The sequence below is a fragment of the Rousettus aegyptiacus genome, unplaced genomic scaffold (assembly GCF_014176215.1).
Source record: "Rousettus aegyptiacus isolate mRouAeg1 unplaced genomic scaffold, mRouAeg1.p scaffold_m13_p_5, whole genome shotgun sequence".
Classification (NCBI taxonomy): Eukaryota; Metazoa; Chordata; class Mammalia; order Chiroptera; family Pteropodidae; genus Rousettus; species Rousettus aegyptiacus.
The window spans coordinates 39,724,453-39,746,803 of NW_023416308.1; the positions used below are offsets into that span (position 1 = coordinate 39,724,453).

Consider the following 22,351-nt stretch of genomic DNA (forward strand, 5'->3'; position numbering starts at 1 on the left):
TTGTCTTCCCATTTTGGCTACCTTTTGGTGTCTGTTTCTATATATTAAGCAAAGCTCCTAAGGCTCCCAGTCTTATTAGTGTGGATTTGTGAAGTAGGCGTCCAGTGGTGCAGTCCTGAGAGGGGTTCAGCTGCATGCTAAATTTAGCCCAAGCCTCTACCCCTTCAGGACCACCTATTAAGATTCAGCAAGCAATCCACAGATCTGTGCTTACAGTTACCTCACAAGGCCACACCAGAAACCAAAGCCAGCTGCCTCTAGTGTGAGCTAGGTGATGCTCAGTAAGGCGCACCTGACTCGCTGAGGCTATACATGGATGTGTCTTGATTGGGGGCCCGAATTGGGGGAGGCAGGGTTTCAGGTAATCCTCTGGGCAGAGTGACTTCTTATCCAGTTTGATGATGTTACAGTTGTGGTGGCACTATGTCCACGCACTAGGAGTGGGGAGGGCTCGACAGGGGACAATGGATACCACTGGCACTTTACGGAGCAAGTCTTGCTTGGATCCTCACTCAAACAATATCTCCTTGTAAGTCCTCCACGCCCCCTGCGCACAGCCGAACGGGCACTGGTGTTCAGAGTGAGCAGGTCTGTCACCATGAAAATCCACTCATGGACGCTGCCCCTTTAAGAGGCTTCTGCCGCTGCTGCAGCCTCTGTCTCACTCAGCCTCTCAGGACCAGGCAACCCTGCGTCCTCACCCTGTCCTACCTTCTGCCATTGCTTTCTTGGGTTTCTCTGTAGTTGTATGGCCTATTCATTTAGATCCCAGGCAGTTTTTCCTTGCTGCTGCTCCTTGTTTCCATCACAACTTTGATTTGGTCACCAGAGGGATGAATAGAGCTTCTATCATCTACATCATTTTCTCTCTCTCTGCATTTTGATGTTATTTAAGTAAAGAAGATCTGCTCACCTGAGTAAATTGTATAATGTGGTATTAACTAATTTTGGGGCTTTATTAGTTTAGGATAATCAAGCCTCATTCGACACTAGCGAGTCCAGACAGGGTTGTCTGCTGATAGCATGCATGTGGGTGGACTGGTACAGTGCCAGTTTCCCTATCTCTGGTAGGCCTGAGCCACCATACACCTGGCTGTGAGCACCTAGCCCTCTCACCTGTTTTCTCTGTTTAGACCACTACCGAGCCTTCACTCAGACAGCACAAAGGGGTCTTCAACCTCACTGGGCACAGACAAACCCAGATGCAGGTGCTAAGGTTGTGTGCAGCTCACACTGAAGAGGTGAGCAGTCAGATGATCTGGTATGTTGATAGGATTGATAGAATTATAGACGGGATCATTGAAACCCAACACAAAATTTAGAAACTCTTGTGAAGAACACAGCTGAGTAACCTCAAGGATTTGCAGGTTCCAGTTGGAAGCACAAATGAGAAATACAGTATCATACACACACTCACCATGCGTACTTTGTAAGGTCGAAGGCATAGTGTTAAAATTTTCTTTCTTTGTTGGTCTTTTCCCATATATTTGTTTTATATTATTTTGTCATCTTCTTTCTTATGTATGTCTGTACCTCTTTCTTTAATGAAAACAACAGCCCACCATGGAGGGCCTCCTGTGTGCAGGGTACTTTTCCTGGGTCCCTTGGCTCTACATACCAGACCCCAGCAGGATAGGCATCATTGTCCTATTGAGCAAGTTGTGTTTCAGAGAAGCTAGGAGTCTTGATTGAAAGTTAAACTTTTTAAGTGGTAAGCCAGGAATTGTAGCCAATTCTGCATGTTTCTGGATCCTCTCTTTACTGGAGTCTTCATCATTTCATCCCATGAATTTCTGTCATAAAATGATAATTAGGCAGCCACTGATGCCAAAGGACAAAGAGAATTTCCTGTGACTGTCTGCTCCTCACTGGGTTCTTTGGCCCCTGAATTGTCCTTGCCACCTCCCTGTCTCCTGCCAGTTCTGGCTCCTCTCTGGGAACCCTCAGCAGGTCCTTGTGACTCCTGTGGGCCTGTGGCAGGTGCAAGGAGGAGATTGCAACCTTACGGCAGTTCTGTCAACATCTGTAAGGTACACCAGGGGCAGAGCTGGGAATCCCATGAATTCCTCCCACACTGTCACCCTTTAGTTGTATCCTAACGCCATATTGGTGGAAGAGTCTTAACCTCAGTTTATTACCTTTGAAATTTTAAGATCGGTTTACAGTTGCTTTCTCTTGCTCCTTTCTGGCTAGTCCTCATCCATTGTGTCTCTGCTCCTAGTGTTCCTTTCTCATAGATCTCTCTCTAGTACAATTTAAATGCAGCTTTTCCCTTCTCCACCAAAGTCTGTTTCTAACCTCTGCCTCCTCCCCATTTTCTTCCCTGCTCCCATTAAGATCTGTTTCAGGTACTGGCTCTATAATTGCTTTTTTTATCCTCTCATGCCTTTTTCTTTCCATCTTACCTCTCTTCCCTCAAGCACCCAGACTCTGGGTGACTTTTGTGCATCTCTTTTCCAGTGCCTTCACCCCACACACCTCTCCATAGATTTCTTGCCGTGTTCTGGCCCCTCCAGATCAGAGTGCTTCTCTCTCACTTTCTCCCCCTTGCTGCATCCCTCTGCTCACTTATTCACTCATTGCAATGCTTTAGGTGACCCACTGGTCAAGGAAAGCAGCCTCTAGATGGGGCCATCCATGGCTCATACAGGAAGCAGGCTTTCTTAGGTTTCCTCTCATTGCTTTTCCCCCTTGTCTCCCTTCTAGTCTGGTGCTGCTGGTCCTCCTTAATGTGATGCTCTTCTACAAACTCTGGATGCTAGAATACACCACCCAGACCCTCACTGCCTGGCAGGGCCTGAGGCTCCAAGAAAGGTAATCCTAGCCTCTTCTTGCCACCACCTCCACTCTACCAGTACCATGCCCTGATTCCTGCCTCCCAGTCTCCTTGGGAACTGCCCTGCTGCCCTTAGCCAAGTGATAATATTTTGGGATGAGCCTAAAAGTAAGCTCTAAAAATTGTCCTTATAATTTTAGGCTGCTGCTGATTTGGGACACGGGCACCAAGGGCAGTAAGCAGAGGAAAAAGCTCTCTGATGTGACTCTCTGTCATTTAGGGGTCTGGGAGCACAAGACAGTCCTCTGAGCATAACTTTAGCTACTAAGGTACCCCTTCTTCTACCCCACAGATTACCCCAGTCTCAGACAGAATGGGCTCAGCTCTTAGAGTCCCAACAAAAGTACCATGACACTGAGCTCCAGAAATGGAGGGAGATCATCAAATCCTCGGTGATGCTTCTCGACCAGGTGAGATGTCCCCAGGACCTTCTCTCTTTGTCCTAGCTTCTGGGGCTAGAACTCCTTCCCTATATTCCGAGAAAGATCACCATTGCTATCTCCATCACCACTTACTAGACCTCATCTTTCCATTCATTCTTGTCCTAGGCCATCCATTTTTCGAATTTTAATTTTCAGTGAACTATTAGGAACATAGGTATATTCCCTAAAACAAGAAAATAGCACACTGGATTTGCAGCAGGAAAGTTGTAGGTGAGATGGAAGGAGAACTAATTTTTTTTTTATTTGGTAACCCATAGCCACCTGACAGGCATTTGAAGAGATAGCCCCTTTAAGGCTGTACTATGTCTTTTTTTCATAATATCTTCTCCTAGTAGAGTTACCTATATTCCTTTTAAAAATGAAATGCATCTCTTTAAGAAAACGGTCCTGGGTCAAAATCTGTAGTTAGCTTAATTTTATCAGGAGAAGGAGCTTCTTCCTTCTCCCAGAAGAATTTAACATCTATGAAAATCTCCCATGTGGTTGCTAGTATAGCATAACCTATTTGCAAGATAGGGTGATAGGAGACTGAGGGTTTGTTCTGTTACATTAAAATTGCTATTCCTAAGGGGTTTCTTTCTGATGTTTTGTAGGCGGTTAGAGCTGAGATGGAACTTTAACCTTGCCACTAACTAGTTTTGTGACTTCAAACAAGGAATTTAATAGTAATTCCCTTCAGTTCTTCACTTATGGGAATTATAATCATTTCTTCATGAAATTGCTGTCAGGATTTGATAGCAGTTTGGAGGCACTCATTAATATTAAATTTTATTTCCCTTTATAGTTAAGAGAATGTCTTAATGATACTATCAGGATCCAGTATAATGTGTTTAGAATATCATATCTAGCTTTGGAGCCATGTTTAAGTAGGAATATTTTTAACCAAAGGAGGGTAAAGAGCATAGCGAAGAATTTAGAAGCCCTATCATATGAATAAGGGTTGATAGAATTGAAGATATGCTTGGGAGAAGTAAAAATGGGTGAGAACAGGATAGTCTTTAGATGTTGAGATCCAACAGGTTAAACAGCTTATAAAACTCCAGAGGACTGAACTCCAGGGCTGGAAGTTATAGGGAATTAGATTTTTGAGCCATCAAATAGGAACAGACCACTATGGTTAGAGCTACCCAGAAATGGAATGGCTCCTCTGAAGAAGTGAGATTCTATCCCTGAAAGTGCTCAAGGGGTGATGAGATGATGTTGGATAAAGAACTTATGGATTAAATGGGGGTGGGGGTGGGCAGTTGGATGGTACGATCCAATTCTCTTCCAACTCTAGAATTCTGTTTCATGGTAGGTCCCCTTAAGTTTGATTTTGGGTCTGTCAGATTTATAGGATGTTATACTCTACCAAGATTAAGATAGATATTTTGATTCATTCCCTCTAAAGGTAACTTATAGAAGAACAGTAATGAGTCCTTCATCCCTAAACTCTGTCCCATGACCTAGCAATGATAATGTGTCCTGTTTTTTAAGGAGGTTAAGAAATTCAGTTAAGGTTAAGTCAGTGATATAGCTACAACTGGAAGCCTACTCAGTTCTCTGCTTGGCACCAAGGGTGTATGAAGATAAGACACATTGCAGTCCCAACACACTTAAAACAAAACAATTAAAGATGACTGCACTCCAGAGTTTTAGTGGGCAGTGTATGAGAGGCCAGGAAAAAGAGGGACAGTTGTGAGCCAGAGAAAGTTTGGATTCATTCAGGGTCTTAACAGATGGGCGAGATTGAAATAGGCAAGAGATAAAAGTCCCAGGCTGGGAGAACACCGTGGCAAAATGTACAAAGTTAGAAGTACAGTACAGTCAGGATCAGTGGGGAAACCAAATGGAATGAATAGAAGACCAAATAAGTATCGGTCTAATGCGGCTTCTTACAGCAACTGAATGCTTTGAGACATTCTTAATTCACTGATAAAAAGGCCACAAATCTTTAAGACACAGTGAACCATACCCTAGAGGTATCCAGTGCTAGATTGGCTTTCCTCTTTCTGCCTGAGGCTGTGTCCCTTGAGAATCATAGTAGGAGCCCTTCCCTTTGGCTCCCTGGCATGGTGAGGGCCCTGCCATAGCCAACTATGGCAGGTGCTGCTGCATGGGGAATTCCACTGAGGGTACAAACCTGGGCTGAGGTGGGGTTCCCTGTCTTACAGATGAAGGACTCACTCATCAATCTTCAGAACGGCATCAGGTCCCGTGACTACACATCAGAAAATGAAGAGAAGAGGAACCGCTATCATTGATAAGGCAGGAACAGGGGTGGCTGCAAGAGGCCTGTGCAATACTTGTACATAGACCATATAAATATATATATATATAAATATATATATATACAGAATATAAATATATATATATATATTATATACAGATTTTAAAAAGAGATAATGCCTATGTACCAGGGAGAAGGAGTGGGGCCACCTCCTGTGCGGGTCAGTGGCGGGGCCGAGGAGGGCAGGGACCACCTCTCAGCACCGACCTCCCCTGACCCTCCTCTTCCCCATCCTCTTGTCCCCACCCTTTTCCTTGCTGGCCATTCTTGGCTCTGAGAAGGGAACTGTTGTTGAGCCAAAGTTATGCCTGTGAAGACCCTGGAGTCTTGAAGAAGAGTCTCAAGGGGGCATTGCTTAAGGTGCTCCATTCCTTAATCTCCTTTTGATTTGTTTCCATAATAAAAGAAAATCTTTTTTTCCCTTCCCCATTCTATCCCAAGTGTCCTCTTGGGAACAAGGAAGCATCAAGGGCAGGAGCCCAATCTACACTCTACCTTAAGAGGCCACCCTCTTATACAGACCATAGACTGAGAAACAGGTGAAGAGGACTGTTGTAAGACTAGGAAGGCTGTACTTGTGGGTTTAGGCTTGGTAACCACAGGCTCATGAGGACTTGTGTTCTGAAGTATTCTCCTCGATCACCCCCTGTCCCTTTCTCTAACCTGTGTAAGATGTGGACCCAATAAGGGCTGGGAATTTCTTTCCCACCACCCCCTAACCCCAGTCTTCTCCCAGGCTGGATCTGGGTGAAGTGTTACTTTTTAGTGCCTAAAGCCCTATTTTTTCTCTGTGCCCTAAGAGCACATTGTTTATTAGCCAGGGTGGACAATTTTTGATCTTGTTAAATACTCTTTTAGTAGTTAAAAACATGGTCAGGTCTATGGCTCTAATTCCTTCACTTTGAGCTGTCTATTTGATGAATCAGGGTGTCATAGAACCTCCAGGGTTTCAAAGAGTGAATGCCCTAGCAAAGTAGGATTGTAGCATCTAACCACAGAATGCTGTGTGAATAGTGAGCATCACTATTCGAGCACTCATGTGACTGCTAGCATCATTTACTCTGCAGTGAAGAACCAACTTTAGTCAAGGGAAACAACTGTCTGAGACACTTTGCACATGGAAGAAGATCTGAGTCCTGGAGGAAATGGATTTGGCAAAGGTGCATACATTTGGGCATGAAAAAGCCAGATGGGGTCTCTCTGCCCCATGGGGGCCATTCCAAATCCTCAGGTTCTCAGATATGGAAGGGGGAATTCTGGCAGAGGGAGCAAAGCCTTCTCTAGTTCTGGCCCCAGAGAAGTATGAGATCACTAAGGAGTAGAAAGAAGACTTTAGGTTAAGAAAGTGAGTCATCCTGGGCCTTTTGGGGTTGACATTCTCGAATCCATACATTTATTTGACTTTGTGGGACCCTTCTGGGCTTATTGTCCTTCATACACTAACTGCTATTTCTTCGTCTGATAACCAGAAGAACCCTGCCAGCCCCAGAGATTCTGGAGCAGGAAAGGATTGTACCAAATTAGAAAGGAGAGCTCTTCCAGATTGCTTGTTCTTCTAGTGAGCCCCTTGATGCATGGGGCAGAAGGAAAAGAAGATTTTATTACTGTTCTAGTCCATGAGAAGAACAGTTTGTAGTCTTCCCTTGGAATGACCTGAGCATCCCACTTAGGCAATTAAGAGTTTTTGATTTTTCAGTCTATCTGCACATATAGCCTTGTTACTGCCCTTCAGACAGGGTGAGAAGACAGATACATGCCTAGGTCATCTCCAAGGGGAGTAACATGAGAAGGCTTCATTGGATCAGCTAGAATTTATATTCCTTCTCTAGGAAGAGTTGAATGCAACCTTTGTGAAACAGGCATGTGCCCACAGGTCGCTGGGTCATCATTCACTCTTGTCCAAGACTTCGAATGGGAGACCCTGATGAGGGACAGCACTCATGGGCTCTGAGCCAAAGGAGGGGGAATAGTGTAGACTGCTAGAAACAGCCCTGTTGGAGTAGTCAGAAGTCAAAATTATTCCCTGAACCTTTTGAAAGCAAAAATGGTAAATTCTCCGATTTATTCCATACATATTTATTTATTTCATACATATTTATTTATTTATTTATTTTAATTATGTAGTTTTTAAAGTTCCCATCTTGGGACCCTTGGGATGACTTAAAAAGGGTTCTTTGCTGGAAGTAAAGTGATATAAGTAGACTTGGCTATACAGTTGTTCTGCTTTTGCTTTACTTCTCGGGCCTATTCCTGGAAGGAATAGGTGACAAGGAAGGAGTACTTAGTATGTTCAAGGAACCCTCATGATTTCTGGGGATTTGAAGCTGGGAGAAAATGTGTACACACAGGGGACATCCCTTGGCCTCCCTCATTTCTAAGGATTGTGGATCTCTTTTGGGAACTTTCTGTTCTAACAATTTTCTGATAGTCAAACCAGGAGAAAATCAGCATCCTCTTTATTTAGTAATCTGTCAAAGAGAAGGGCACTAACCCTTGCAGATAATTCTGGGAGTGAAACACATAAATAACATTGTAACTCATGGCCAGCTTCCTGGCTTGTAGCTGTCTGCAAGGGAGCATCAATACCATCACCTCTCTTATGTTATTTCCAGCTAATGCTTTTTTGTTTTTGTTCTTTTAAGAACTTGGGTCACATAGGGGTCTTTCTGCAAGGGTTTGTGTGGTAAAACATTTGAGAGATTGTACTCAATTTCAAAGATTTTGCAAAGTTTCTAACCAGGTGAAGAACAGGTATAGGGTCTACACTTCCACTCCAACTTACTGTGGAGGAATTAATAAGATTGGCCTTGGAGAAGCCAGTCCTGTCTGCAACTCTTCCCTTTCCCCCATCCACCCCACCTCCCTGAGATGGGAGAAAACGTCCTAGGCCAGCAAGGCCAGCAACTTGAAGCTTTCTGTAAGAGCAATGGGCTGCGAGTCAAGAGGCCTGGGCCTCAGCCCTAGTTCTGCTGTTGGAAAGACACTCCCCCTCTCTGAGCTTAGTATCCTCATTTGCAACAGGATGGGGGGTTGATCTAGACCAAAGGCCCCCAACCCCTGGTACCAGTCTGTGGCCTGTTAGGAACTGGGTCGCACAGCAGAAAGTGGGTGGTGAATGAGCTAGAGAACTTCATCTGTATTTGCAGCTGCTCCCCAGCCCTAGCATCACCACCTCAGCTCCATCTCAGATCATCAGGCATTAGATTCTCATAGGAGCTCCAGTTCCTGGTACAAAAAAGGTTGGAGACCACTGGTCTAGACTAATTTTTAAGGTAGGTTAGAGATTTGGCATTATCTTGGAGGCTACATCAGAGACTGGCAAGGCTTTCTTAGACTTGGAATGTTCTTTTCTGGGCTAGAGCTAGCCTGGTGTTTAGATGAGTGGTAGGACAGTGTCTGATTTCCTAGGAAATTCATGGTAGTAAAACTTTAGTTTTTATGGGCTAGGAGGGTTAAGGAGACCCAGCAAGAGGGGCCAAAGGGAAAAAAAAGAGATGGGGTGGCAGGGGCGAGGCGGGGTAGGAAGGAGGGAGAGAGAGAAAGAGGCAAGAGAGGAGAGGGGGAGGAGAGAAATATTAGGCCGGCTGGGTATTAACCTAAGATGATGTTTCTTCCTTCGTTGGCCTAGTCTTAGTTTGGGAAGGGACCTTCCTTCGGTCTTTCTCTAAGCTAAAAGAAAGAGGATAATGGCAAGAATGGCACCATTTTGGATTGACCCATCTTCCATCCCTAGGCTATGTAGCCTTTCATCTACCCATCCTCCTTCCTCCTTGCTAGAAGAAACAGTAGAGAGAAGTCATTTCCTGGTTCTAGCACTTCTCTTTTGGCTCAAACCTTGTTGGGGTTTAGATTAAGTGTGAAGCTTTGAGGGAAATCCTTGAGCTGCCTTAGAGCACTGACACTAAGAACCTGAGATAACAGGGAGTGGGGAGGAATGAGAAACCTCAAGCAGAATGCTTTGATAGAAGTGGATTCTTTTCAGGTCCCCGTCTCCAACCCAGGCTTGGACCATGTCTAGTACATTCACCAGCAGCATCTCTAGGGTGAAATCTTGAGAAAGGACAAGGGAAGAATCTTTCTGGGCCGTTTGTGGTCTCAGAAAGATTATTTCTGTGCCATACTGTACTGCTTCTTTAGCTCTGCAGGGCAGCCAAAGCCAGCCCTTCTTCCCTGCCCCACCCCAACCCCCAGGTAAATAATACTGTTCTCTCTTCCCCTAGGTGGCAGGGCCGGGGTCTCCTCCCTACCCTCCTTACTTTGCCTGCCAACTCCAGCACAAAACTTAAGAATCTCTCCTCTTAACTCTCTCCTCCCCAACCCCTTGCCTCTAGGCTGTGGGACAATCATCCCATCTACCTACCACTTGACATCCTTGACCCTTATTCCCCAGGCTGCAGCAGGCTAGTCCCACTCTCCTACACCTCTGTGTTTTCTTCCAGAAGATGTGTTTTGAGTCTGAGAAGCGTTTTTTTGGAAGGCCGTCTTTTAACACCCCTGCTTTCCTGATATGGAGCAGGAATTTGTACACGTTATAGAGAGCTCCCCTTCCCATCTTCTCTGCCCAGCTTTGTTACCTCACTCCTGCTCTGACGATGGTTGTGAGGGGCCCAACCAGCTCCCCGTTTTGATATTCTGTGCAGCAGCTCAGGGGTCTTGGGCATTGTTTTCTGTTGTGACTTGAGGTCCTCAGCAGGCCTGGGAGCCCGGATTGGAGCCTTGGCTGCTGGTGAGAAGCACCTTGCCTGCCAAGAGGAGCTGATACCAGATGATCTACCCAACATATGAAGGCATAAAGAACATGGTCGTCTCTACCCCTTGGCCCTCCTTGCTTCTCTCAACACAATGAGACACTGCAGAAGCAAAACGGTGGCCTCTACTCCAGGCAAGACAGCTGGCTGTGTCTGGGGAGTTGGCCCTGGGCTTGGGTGCCACAAGCTGAGACTGCATAGTAAAAGCAACCATTTTTGCCAACAATAATGTGTGGCTCCCTACATCTCCCTATCCTGCACTCTAGGGCCAGACCACTCTCTGCATGGACCAGATCATCTTCCCAAACCCATGGTGCTTTCCCCCCACTCAACCTAGACTCCAAGGTGGGGAGGGATGGGTCAGAGGCCATAGTGGCCCCTGGATAATCCTGACATGGGGTGGAATTGGATGAGGCAGCGGGAGCAGCCCCCAATACCTGCACTGGGCCATATATGGGAAAGAACACAGGTTGATTGCAGTGGAGTTGTCTGGCCATCTGTATTTGGATCTATAACTGTACTTTGCCTGGCGCTGTGCGCAAGGTCTAAAAACTTACTGCTAGTTCCTAGAAACATACAAGGCTTCCCAGCCAAATCTTACTGTAAAGTAGCTAGAGCCATGGAAGTACAGTATGAATTAAAAAAAGTATTGAATTACAAATAATAAATGGTGTGTGTGTGTGTGTTTATTGCTTGATCATTAGTGTTCATTGTCCCAAATGTTTTTGGTCTTCCCAGGTGTGATCAAGGGCAAGTCCTGTGTCGGCACACTCATACACAAAGGCACAGTCATCTACCCAACATCTAGAACTTTCTTCCTAGGGTAGGAGGCAGCCTGATAAAATAGAATGAGTAAGAAGTTTTAGAATCAGACCTAAGTAGAATTGCATCATCACTGTTTATCAGTTGTGTGACCTTGGACCTCATCCATCACTTCAAGTCTGTTTTTTAGAGGTAATATAAAAAATGTGTTTGTGTGTTTTGTAGCTGGTACTGTACTAAGATAATGTATTATTTCATTATTAATCAGTACTTTTGATGATATAAGAAAGTATGATGGACTGTGAATCCAGGTGACAGTTTCTTGTTGAACATTTCCCTTTTGGGGCCTTAGCTCTTCCAGAAAGAATGAAACAGCTTTGCTTTATTACCTTATGTTCCATGGACTAGTAAGGAAGAATGGCCCCTCCATTAATTAGGTCATCCTTGCAGTTAGCCCTTTGCCACCTGGTAGGAAACTTAATTTGATGTGAGGCAGGTGAGAATACAAGTGACTCTTGTATTCCTTTGTATTTGGGTAGGGAAGAAAAGGGAAAAAGGAGAGGCTATCTCTCACATTTATCATATGTTTAATTTTAGACTACTAATGTATTTTTTATTCTTTAGCTATATATCCACTGATTGTGAGTTGTATTGATGCAGGCTGGGGAGGTAGGTAGCAGACACACATACTGCAGACAGTGGTTAGAGACACTTTATTGACATGAACGTGGGGTTTACTGAAAAACACTACATACAGGCATTAGGTTATCGAGAGCTTGGGTGGTCAGGAACAACATTTCCAGTGTTCAGAAAACTATTGGCTGTGGAAAATCAAAAAGCAATATGAAGGTGAAAATGTGATAAAGAGCTCCATCAATTGCAGAACTGTAAGAGTTTGCTACTTTGTTTGATGGCGTTTTACAAACTAGCAAGCAGTCATTCTTCAGTTGCCTCCCCAATCACACCCACTGTCCAGTAATTGCAGCTCTTGCCAAATGGTGACTCAGGGAGAAAGACTATTACTGGCTTCGAGGCTTAGCTGGTCTGTGATAGAGGTTGAATCTGATCTAAACTCAGACTTGCTTAAAGTACTTATCTACTGGGTTCTACTATAAACTCAAGTAAGGGGGAAAACTAAACAGTTATCTACCACAGAGTAGAGTTTAGAGATGAAGAAAGTCTTAGATGAGGATATTTTTCAGTCCTAAGACCATGGGACACACTGAGGGCCTAGACTGGTGCTTGACACAGTGGGTGTTGAAATGGAGAATGAATGGAGTAATGAACACACCAAATGCCATTCAGATACATTTGCAGTGACTAGATGAATTCACTATGTTAGGAATTTTTCATTTACAAAAAGAGGTGAGAGGAAGGCTTTTTTTTTTGTTTATTTGTTCATTTCTATGTGAACTTGGAAAAGAGGAACCAAGATAGAGTCTCTAAAATGTATCTAACTCTTGCTTCTTCCTGCAAAGATGCAATTACATAGCCTTTTCCCTCTGGTTTATCTCAGGTGGATTCACAAACTATGAGATGGCTGTATTTTCCTTTTTGATCTAATAGTTTTGGGGGTGGGGCTACTGTATCTTATCTTTTCACTGCTCTACACATATTTCCAACATATTCCTGCTTTTAAAAATTCCTTTCCTACTAACATGTCTAGTTTGGCATCTAAGGAGAAATCAGAAACTCAGAATCAGAAATCTAGGTGTGCAGATGTTTTGGGGTAAAAGAACTAAAGGATAATGCTTTTAAATGTAAACAGACTGAAAATAAAGGTTGAGGTAGGATGGGCACTGACTCTCAAGGTGTTTCCACACAGGAGTGGGGCTGTGATGCAAGATTGAGCTAACAGTAAAGGTCAGTAGAGCAAGGTGCATACAGGGCCAACTGAGTTGAGCAATCAAGTTCATGGCCATTAAGTGGTAGGAATGGGGAAATCAGACCCAGCTTAGCTTGGCCTTTAGTGAATTGCGTTATTAAGAATCAATCATGGGAAATATCCAGCACCAAGACAATAGATGGGGTTCCTAAAGTTATAATAGCCCTTGAGAACATTTCTAAGCCCTTTAATAAGAACAACGTGCCAGATGAAGCTTTCAGAGCAATGCACATTTAGTCTGGGTCCTTTGCAGGAATATGGGGAGAAATGGAGTGGGTGAGGATTTGAAGTAGGCTGGTGATCACAGTACCTTGGAGATTTATAGTCATGATCAAGTCTCCCAGGAAGAAGTTTAATTGCAATTCAGGAGAAATAATGATGTGCAAACCAACTAGAAAGGGAAAACCAAAATGAGATTTACTCTTAAAGCACATTTCTAGCATCTGCCAAGAAGCAAAGTAGTAGAGGAACTGTAGAGTGGGATTAGGGGTGAGAAAAGATGTTATCTCAGGATAAGCAAGAGAGGCAAAGATTAGATGAAAGTGAAAAAATGAGAGGAAAGGAAGCAACTGTGTACTAAGTGGAAAGCGAACTGGATTAGGAGTCAGAAGACCTGGATTCCAGCTCTCCACTTACCAACTGCATGCACTTAGGGCATGATAAAGCTACTTAGCCTCAGAAAGCCTCAGTTTCTTCACTTATAACATGAGTATTAGTAATATCTGTCTCACTAGTGGAGTAGAAAGAAGATAATTGAAATGAAAATGCTTTGTAAACTGTATAGCTCTAATGAAAGTATTAAGGATGAAGAGTTGAGAAATTACAAAAAAGAAAACATTACTTGTAAGTGATAAGAAAAAATGATAGGTACCATTCAGCTTCATAAAAAAACTCAGGAAACATCTGAATTTCGTTTTTTTTTAAAAAATGCAGTCATGCATATTACTCGATGACAAGTTAAATGCATGCTCTACTGGAACTTAAAGGAAAGTAGAGTAGTAATAAGTAGCTTGCTTCTACTACAAGCTCTATCATCAACCAGCCAAGTGACTGGGAAAGCCTCACAGTTATCCAGGCCTATTTTCCTAACTACAAAGTAAGATAAATCTATATACTTCCCCCTATTTCAAAGAGGTGATGTGGGAAATTACCAATGAGAAGGGCCTTGAATTTATTCAAAGTATTTTCTTCAATAAAATTGGGTTCTTACATATGTTAACAAGGATTTATTTCAAGTACTTTGCCAGGGATGGAAAAGACAAAAATCAAGTTTTTCAGGTGAGGTTCAAAGCCAATGCAGTATTATCCTTCCCTATAAAATCCCCGAGATCTGAGGGACATCTTGTTCATCAAGTCCCAGTCACCTTCATCTCATTCCAAAAAGTATCTTTCCCCCTTCCCATCACTAGATGATGAAGGACACCATGCTTGGACCAATCAATTAAAATGAAACATGATATTTTGACTAAAATTTGTTCAGTATTCATCTGCCCTCCCTCTCCCTGCCCCACCCCCCTCCCCCCCCCCCAAAAAAACCATGGGCATTATGAAATATTTGGAAGCCACCTAGCTCATCCCTCCCTATCACTTCACTTGTTTGCTTATCATCCATCTCAGACTAATAAGCATGTTTCTTAAACATCCTTCCCAGATGCATTCTTCTGGAGGATATTTCAGATTCACAAATCCTTTCTCTAAGGAAACTTTAAGTCTACTTTATGTATTTCTGCCTTTTTAGCCAATTCTAGTTACTAGAATCAGCCAGAATTAACCTCAACCAGGCAATCCACCCCAATCTGTGCTTGTGAAAGGCATGGTTATAGCCAATCTAAACTTCAAAGTCTTTTTAAAAACAAAATTATCTATCTTGTGAATTTTAATCCCGATAGCACCTAAGGCTTATATCTGAAGTCAGTTGCACCCTGTCTGAGTCTCAGTTGCCTCCTATAACATGAGTAATAATATTAATCCACAAAAAGTTGGAGAGGAAGAACTTGGGAATTTCAATTCCAATGCCCACAAGAAAGAATGCTTCCTAGCTATCTCAGGGGATGTGCTTGCATGGGGGCAGGGGCATACACAACTTACCCCAATAGGATGATGAATATGTTGTATGACACTTAAGAGCCATTTAAATTACTTAGTCCTTCCCTTAGTCTCCTATCTTTGGCTTCTTGAAAGATTGAGACTAACCCATGCCTTAGCGACCTAACAAGTTCTAGCCCTGAACTACCAACCAAGCTCCAGATAACATTTTAATCTATGCTTAATGAATTTTCTGTCACTGGAGAATCTAGATAAGCAAGCTTTTACTGATGATCTAGTCAAGCAGGCCAAGAACTCAGCAAAACTAATTTCAAAAAACCCCACTTCATAACACTTGCTTTAACCCAAACTAATCACTTCTGCTTTTTTCCATTAAGACATCCATTCACTAGCAGCAATTGAGAATGAGCTAGTTCCAGCCAGTAAGAGGCAGAGGATGTGCCACCTTCAGTACTTGTTCAAAGTCATTTAGAGCACAAGGGAGAAGTCCAGTTGGCATGGGAGCTCCTTGCTTTGAAAGCTAGGACGGTGGGGGGGGAGGTTAAGTTCATGTAGAGATATTGGCTCCTCTGTTCTGGCAGCCTTATGGTGTGTAGAGGTCTGATGGAGTTAGGAAGTCAGAGGTGAATGGATGTATGATGAATGAATTGAAGGATGGATGCATGAAAGGAAGCGATGTGGCCTCTGGGACACCCACCAGATGGCCGTTGACATCACTGAACCTGGGATATCCAGTCCCTCAGTGTTCAGGCCACCTACCAATGATAAAAGCAATCACTGAGAATTTGCAGCCTAGACAAAGACTCTGACCAAATCCACAATCCTTACAAAAGAGAGATGGGGGAATTACTATGCCTTTGTCATTATGAGTAAGGAGTTCAAGTTGTCCCAACACTCAGGCCAAAGTAGTTCACCTTCTGAAAGGCTTGATATCAGACAGAGCTTTGTGACTTGGGCATTAACTTAAGGAAGTATCCTGAGAGTGGGGACTTGGGTAGGGTAGAAATTAATCTAAAGGACCAAATTTAAAGTCACTTTGGTTGTGGGTGACAAAGTCACATGTACAAGTTGCTATCCTTATCTACCTTCCCCTCCCCTTCCCTGTACATCACCTCATGTCACACCCCTTCTATTCCTCTACTGGCACTGCAGAGTTCTCTTTGTTCTCTGATGGGATGGCAAGGTAGTCAGACCTGCAGAAGGACAAATGTAGGGGGGAGAGAATCAATACTTTTGTGCCTAGAGGTGGGAACACAAGAATGAAGATATCTACAGAACAGCTCTACATTTCCTTCCAGCTGTGTTTCCCAAGGGAAAACTAGAATGGCCCTTTCAGTGGACTAGAATAATAAGAGTTTTGTTTTGTTTTTGTTTGTTTGTTTTGTTTCCACCAGCGGTTGTCTCATTTATCCACATTGTTCTCAAGATGTAGTATTGTTAGATTAAAATGTTGGCCAAACTGATGGGTATGAAATTGGGTTTTATAGTTGCTTTAATTTTCATTTCTTTGATTACTGGTAAAGTTGAGCATCTTTTCATAGTTTATAGGCTATTTAGGTTTCTACTTCTGTAACATGTTCATTTGCTTTGCTAGTTTTTCTTCCAAGATATTTGTCTTTTTCTCATTGAATTACTGTCTTGAAAAATCTTCTCCCAGTCTATTGTCTCTAAACTTTGCTTATGGATCCTGGTCATGAAAATTTGATATTTATATATATAGTATAATACCAATTATCATTATATTTTTTTTTTTGCTTTGTGCCTTTTCTGCTTGAGAAACTCTCTTTATTCCATAGTAATAATGATATTCTCTTATATTCCCTTAATAGAGTTTTCAATTTTGCATTTTACCTTGTCTTTAAATCCACTCACAATTTATTTTTGGTTAGATTGAGAAGTTTAATTTTTTTTTCTATATGGATGAGGAATTGTCCCCATACCACTTATTGAAGAGTTGATTCTTCCTTCAATGACTGCACTGCCGTCTCTGCCAATATTGTGTTTTTTTTTTTTTTTAATGTATGTATTAAAGTATTTGAGGGCTCCCTGTTTTGTTCTCTTCGTTGGTGTTGTATGATTATGTCAGTATCACAAACCCTTTACTCTGATAGTGCCATAAGAAATCTTCATATCTGATTGGGAAAACCTACCATTCACCTCCTCCAAAGTTACTATTCTTTCTTTGAATTCTGAAAATTATAGCCCATGGGCTAAGAAGGGTTATTACTTGTTTAAGGAAAAAAACAATATCAAAGAACAATATGGAACAGAGACCCTGTGTAGCCTGCAAAGTCTAAAATATTTACTATCTGGCTGTTGTTTAGTTTAAACTAATCTTGGCCTTTTGGCTTTCCATATAACTTTTAAGATTAGTTTATCTAGTTCCTTGAACAATCCAATACATATTTTGATTGCAATTTAGTTAAATTTGCAGATTTATTTGGGAGAGAACCGTTATGTTTGTGACAGTAAGGTTTTATTCTCCATTTAAGTCTTAGGTCTTTCAGTAAAGTTTTGTAATTTTCTTCTTAAAGGTCTTTTACATTTTTATCAAATTTATTCCCACATACTAGACAATATTTGTTGGTGTTATAATTGGAAATTTTTTAATGCTTTAAATATTTAAATGTTTTTTTCTAAATTTTTGTGGCTGGATATAGATGATTTTTATATTTCTATATTTTGATTTGTATCAACAAACTTGTGAAGTGTTCTTATTAGTTCTAATAGTTTTCCTATGGATTCCTTTAGATTTTCTATGCAGGTAGTCATGGTGGGTATGAATAATGATAATTTAGTTTATTTCTAATTCTTACTCTTTTTTCTTTGTATTAGTACATGACTGAGGATATACGATATTATATTGAATAGAAGCCTGGAGAGGTAGTATCCTTGACATGTTTCTGATATTATAGGCATTTCTAAAGTTGCAACCCATAGATAATATTTGCTGTAGGTATTCTTAGTAGCCGCCATTTGTCAGTTTAAAGATGATTGGTGTTTAGGTTTACATTTACATGTGTGTATCTTGCTCAGGACATAGTTGTGCTTCCTGAACCTGAAGGAGTCCTGCCTTTCCATATGTCTGAACATTGTTTCTTCTCCATTTTCTATGTTCTGTTCTAATGGAGCTTCTCATTTTTTTGTCATGTTTCTCTGTGATATTTCATCTTTTCATATCTCTGTTCTTCATTCTGTGTAACTTCCTTACATTTATCTTCTGGTTATCAGCATCTGATGAACCAGTCCATTGAGTTTTAAATGTTATTGATTGTATTTTTTTTAATTTTTTTTTGGTGGGGGGGCTGCTGAGAAAGGGAGAGGCGCTTCTCCTTGCCAATCCACAAGGTCCAGGACTTTACTGAGAAAACCCACAAGCGAAACTCATAAAGCTAATGGCTCCTCTGGCTGCCTACAGTTCTGGTCTCCATCTTCTCCTATCTCCTCCTAACACTAAACTCAAACTGAGCAACTACTATGTGCTGTCACTGTAAAGAGACATCAGTGAGACACCAGCCTCTCAGTCTCTGAGGAATTTGGATATAAGCAGTTTTTTTTAAGGGGGTCCCCTGAGGTTATTCAAGCAAAACAAGTGCATATATTTTTCAATGCTTGAATTCCAGGCAGCTTGGTAGGTGAGAACAGTTGGAGAAGTAGAAAGATTAGAAGGAGACCCATGGCTGGGTGTGATTTAGAGAGGACAGAGAATGGCTAGATCTGACTGCTTTCTTGTGCTAATGAGTCACTGCCATAATCAATGCTGTCTAGGAAAAGCTGTCTTTTTAAATCCCCTGGAGGGGGCCAGATAGAGCCACAAGAACTTAACCTGGAGGTGGACTCTGCCCCAACACACAGTGACCTTGGCAATGTCACTTGCCCTCATTTAACTCCAATTTCTTCTTTTGGCTCCTCTTCCACCCTCTTCCTTTTGCAAGCATTTGATATTGTCACTATTTTTTAAATTTTTATATATTTATTTTTATTCCCATCCCCCACTTCTTCCCCCTTGACAACCATCAACTTGTTCTTTATATCTATAGATCTGTTTCTGTTTTATTTATTCATTTTGTTTTGTTTAGAGTCCATATGTAAATTAAATCATACAGTATTTTTCTCTGATTTATTTCACTTAACATAATGCTTTCTAGGTCCATCAATGTTGTTGCAAATGGCACGATTTCATGCTTTTTTTATTGCTGAGTAATATTCCGTTGTGTATATATACACCACATCTTCTTTATCCTTTCATCTATTGTTAGTAATGCTGCAATGAATATAGAGTGCAATTTATCTTTTTGCATCAATATTTTTGTTTTGGGGGGTAAATGCCCAGAAGTAGAATTGCTGGATTATATGGCAGTTCTAATTTTTAATTAACAGTACATGAGAGTTCCGTTTACTCTACATCCTCACCAATACCTGTTGTTTGTTGATTTATTGATAGCTATTTTGACAGGCTAGAGGTGATATCTCACTGTGGTTTTAATTCGTGCTTCTCTGATGATTAGTGATGTTGAGCATCTTTTCGTATGTCTATTAGCTATCTGTATCTTGGGAGAAAAGTCTATTCATGTTCTCTGCCCATTTTTAAATCAGATTATTCTTTTTTTTTTTTTTGGTGTTAGGTTGTATGAGTTCCAAAAATATTTTGAGTATTGATCTCTATTGAATGTATAATTGGTGAATATCTTCTCCCATTCAATATGTTCTCTTCTTATCTTGATGATGGCTTTCTTTGCCGTGCAAAATTTTTGTGTGATGTAGGCTCATTTGTTTTTTCTTTTGTTTCCCTTGCCTGAGGAGACATATCCAAAAAAATATTTCTAAGAACAATGTCAAAGAGTTTACAGCATATGTTTTTTTCTAGGAGTTTGATCATTTCAGGCCTTACATTTAAGAGTTTATTTTTGTATGTGGTATAAGAAAGTGGTCCAATTTCATTTTTTTTTTTGCATATATCTGTCCAGTTTTACCAACACTGCTTACTGAAGAGACTGTTTTGCTGTATTGTATATCCTTGCCTCCTTTGTTATAGATTTATTAACCATATAATTGAGGATTTATTTCTGGAATCTCTATTGTATTCCATTGATCTATATATCTGTTTTTATGCTGTACCATACTGTTTTGATTATTGTAGATTTGTATTATAGTCAAGATGATCATAGAGTTTTTATCTGTTATTTTATTGATCTGATTTATCACATTGATTGATTTAAAAATGATGAACCATCCTTGTGTCCTTGGAATGAATCCCATTTGGTCATGGTACATAATCCTTTTAATGTATTCTTGAATCTTGTTTATTAATATTTTGTTGAGAATTTTTGCATGTACGTTCATCAAGGATATTGGCCTGTCATTTTCTTTTTTTGTAATATCTTTGTTTGCTTTTAGTATCAGGGTAATGCTGGCTTTAGTTTCTTTGTTTTCGTCTATGCATTTTATTGTTTCGGGTCTTATATTTAGGTCTTTAATCCATTTTGGTTAATTTTGGTGTGTGATGATAGACAACAGTCTAGTTTCATTCTTTTGCATATGGCTTTCCAGTTTTCTCAGAACCACTTATTGAAGAGGCTTTCCTTTTTCCATTGTATATTTTTGGCATTTTTCCCCAAAATTATTTGCCCATATAAATATGGGTGTATTTCTGGACTCTCAATTCTGTTCCACTGGTCCATGTGTCTGTTTTATTGCTAGTACCATGCCATTTTGATTACTGTCACTTTGCAGTATAATTTGAAGTCAAGCAGAGTGATGCCTCCAACCTCATTCTTTTTTCTCAGAATGGCTTCGGCAATTTGGGCTCTTTTGTGCTTCCATACAAATCTGATGGTTTTTTGTTCTGTTTCTTTAAAAATTGCTGATGGGATTTTGATGGGGATTGCATTGAATCTGTATAATGCTTTAGGTGATATGGTCATTTTAACTAAGTTGATTCTTCCAATCCAAGAACACAGAATATCTTTCCATTTCTTTGTATTTTCTTCTATTTCTTTTAATATGGCCTTATAGTTTTCATTATATCGATCCTTGATTATGTTTCGTTAAATTAATTCCAAGGTATTTTATTTTTTGTTGTTGCAATTGCAAAAAGAATTATTTTTCCACTTCTTTTTCTGACACTTCATTATTAGAGTATAGAAATGCTATGGAATTTTGTACATGATTTTGTATCCAGAGACTTTACTGTATTTCTTATTGTTTCTAGTAGTGTCCTTGTAGAGTCTTTAGGGTTTTCTATAGAGAGAATTGTGTCATTCGCAAATACTGACAGTTTGACTTCTTCATTTCCAGTTTGGATGCCTTTTATATCTTTCTCTTGCCTGATTGCAATCACTAGGACCTCTAATGTTATATTGAATAATAGTGGTGATAGTGGACATCCTTGCCTTGTTCCTGATATTGGAAGGCTTTTAGTTTTTCACCATTAAGTGTAATGTTGGCTGGGGGCTTGTCCTAAAGGTGTTTATTGTGTTGAGGTACTTTCCTTATATACCAATTTTGTTAAGTGTTTTAATCATAAATGGATGCTGTATCTTGTCGAAGGCTTTTTCTGCAAATATTGATATGATCATATGATTATTATTTTTTGCTTTATATGGTGTATCACATTAATTCATTTACATATGTTGAACCATTCCAGTGCCTCTGGGATGAAGCCCACTTGATCGTGGTGTATAATCTTTTTTATGTGTTGCTGTATTCAGTATGCTAGTATCTTAGGATTTTTGCATCTGTGTTCATGAGAGATATTGGTCTGTAGTTTTCTTTTTTTCTGTTATCTTTTCCAGGTTTTAGTATCAAGGTAATATTGGCCTCATAAAATGAGTTGGGAAGTATTGCCTTCTCTTCAATTTGTTGGAAGTGTTTGAGAAGAATAGGTATTAAATCTTTGAATGTTTGGTAGAATTCACTGGTGAAGCCATCTGGTCCTGGACTTTTACTTTTTGGTAAGTTTTTGATGATTGTTTCCATTTCCATACTGTTGATCAGTCTATTTATATTTTCCAGTTCTTGATTCAGTCTAGGAAGGTTGTATTTTTCTAAGTACTGGTCCATTTTCTTCTAGGTTTTTGAATTTGGTATACATTCTCATAGTATTCTTGTATGATCCTTTGTAATTCTGCGGTGTCTGTTGTAATTTCTCCACTTTCATCCTGGATTTTGTTTCTTTGTGTCCTTTCTCTTTTTTCTTTAGTGAGTCTAGCCAGGGGTTTCTCAATTTTATTAACCTTTTCTAAGAACCAGCTCTTTGTTGCATTTATTTTTCCTATTGTTTTCGTTTGTTTGTTTTCAATTTCATTTATTTCTGCTCCAATTTTGATGATTTCTTTTCTTCTGACTTTAGGCTTCATTTAT

General features: G+C 40.7%; 2 protein-coding genes across 16 annotated transcripts in view; one reads left to right on the forward strand and one right to left on the reverse strand.

Moving 5' to 3' along the window:
• The window catches only part of GRAMD1B (GRAM domain containing 1B), a 175,145-nt gene extending 164,185 nt beyond the window's left edge, over positions 1–10,960 (forward strand). For 10 of the 11 annotated variants that reach the window (XM_036221654.1, XM_016118507.2, XM_016118505.2 and 7 more), the window contains 3 exons: positions 2,707–2,814; positions 3,129–3,246; positions 5,433–10,960. In XM_036221654.1, coding sequence (XP_036077547.1) covers positions 2,707–2,814; positions 3,129–3,246; positions 5,433–5,522 — 316 coding nt within the window. In that variant the 3' untranslated portion in view covers positions 5,523–10,960. The remainder of the gene's footprint in view (positions 1–2,706; positions 2,815–3,128; positions 3,247–5,432) is intronic. The other variant, XM_016118499.2, reaches the window with a different exon arrangement.
• A 796-nt stretch (positions 10,961–11,756) lies between these two features.
• The window catches only part of SCN3B (sodium voltage-gated channel beta subunit 3), a 35,786-nt gene continuing 25,191 nt past the window's right edge, over positions 11,757–22,351 (reverse strand). For 3 of the 5 annotated variants that reach the window (XM_036221659.1, XM_036221658.1, XM_036221657.1), the window contains exons 6-7: positions 16,102–16,182; positions 15,082–15,744 (exon numbers count right to left, since the gene is read on the reverse strand). In XM_036221659.1, the coding sequence (XP_036077552.1) occupies positions 16,119–16,182 (64 nt within the window). In that variant the 3' untranslated portion in view covers positions 15,082–15,744; positions 16,102–16,118. Of the gene's footprint in view, positions 11,880–15,081; positions 15,745–16,101; positions 16,183–22,351 lie in introns of those variants that run through there. The other 2 variants (XR_001593715.2, XM_016118514.2) reach the window with 2 other exon arrangements.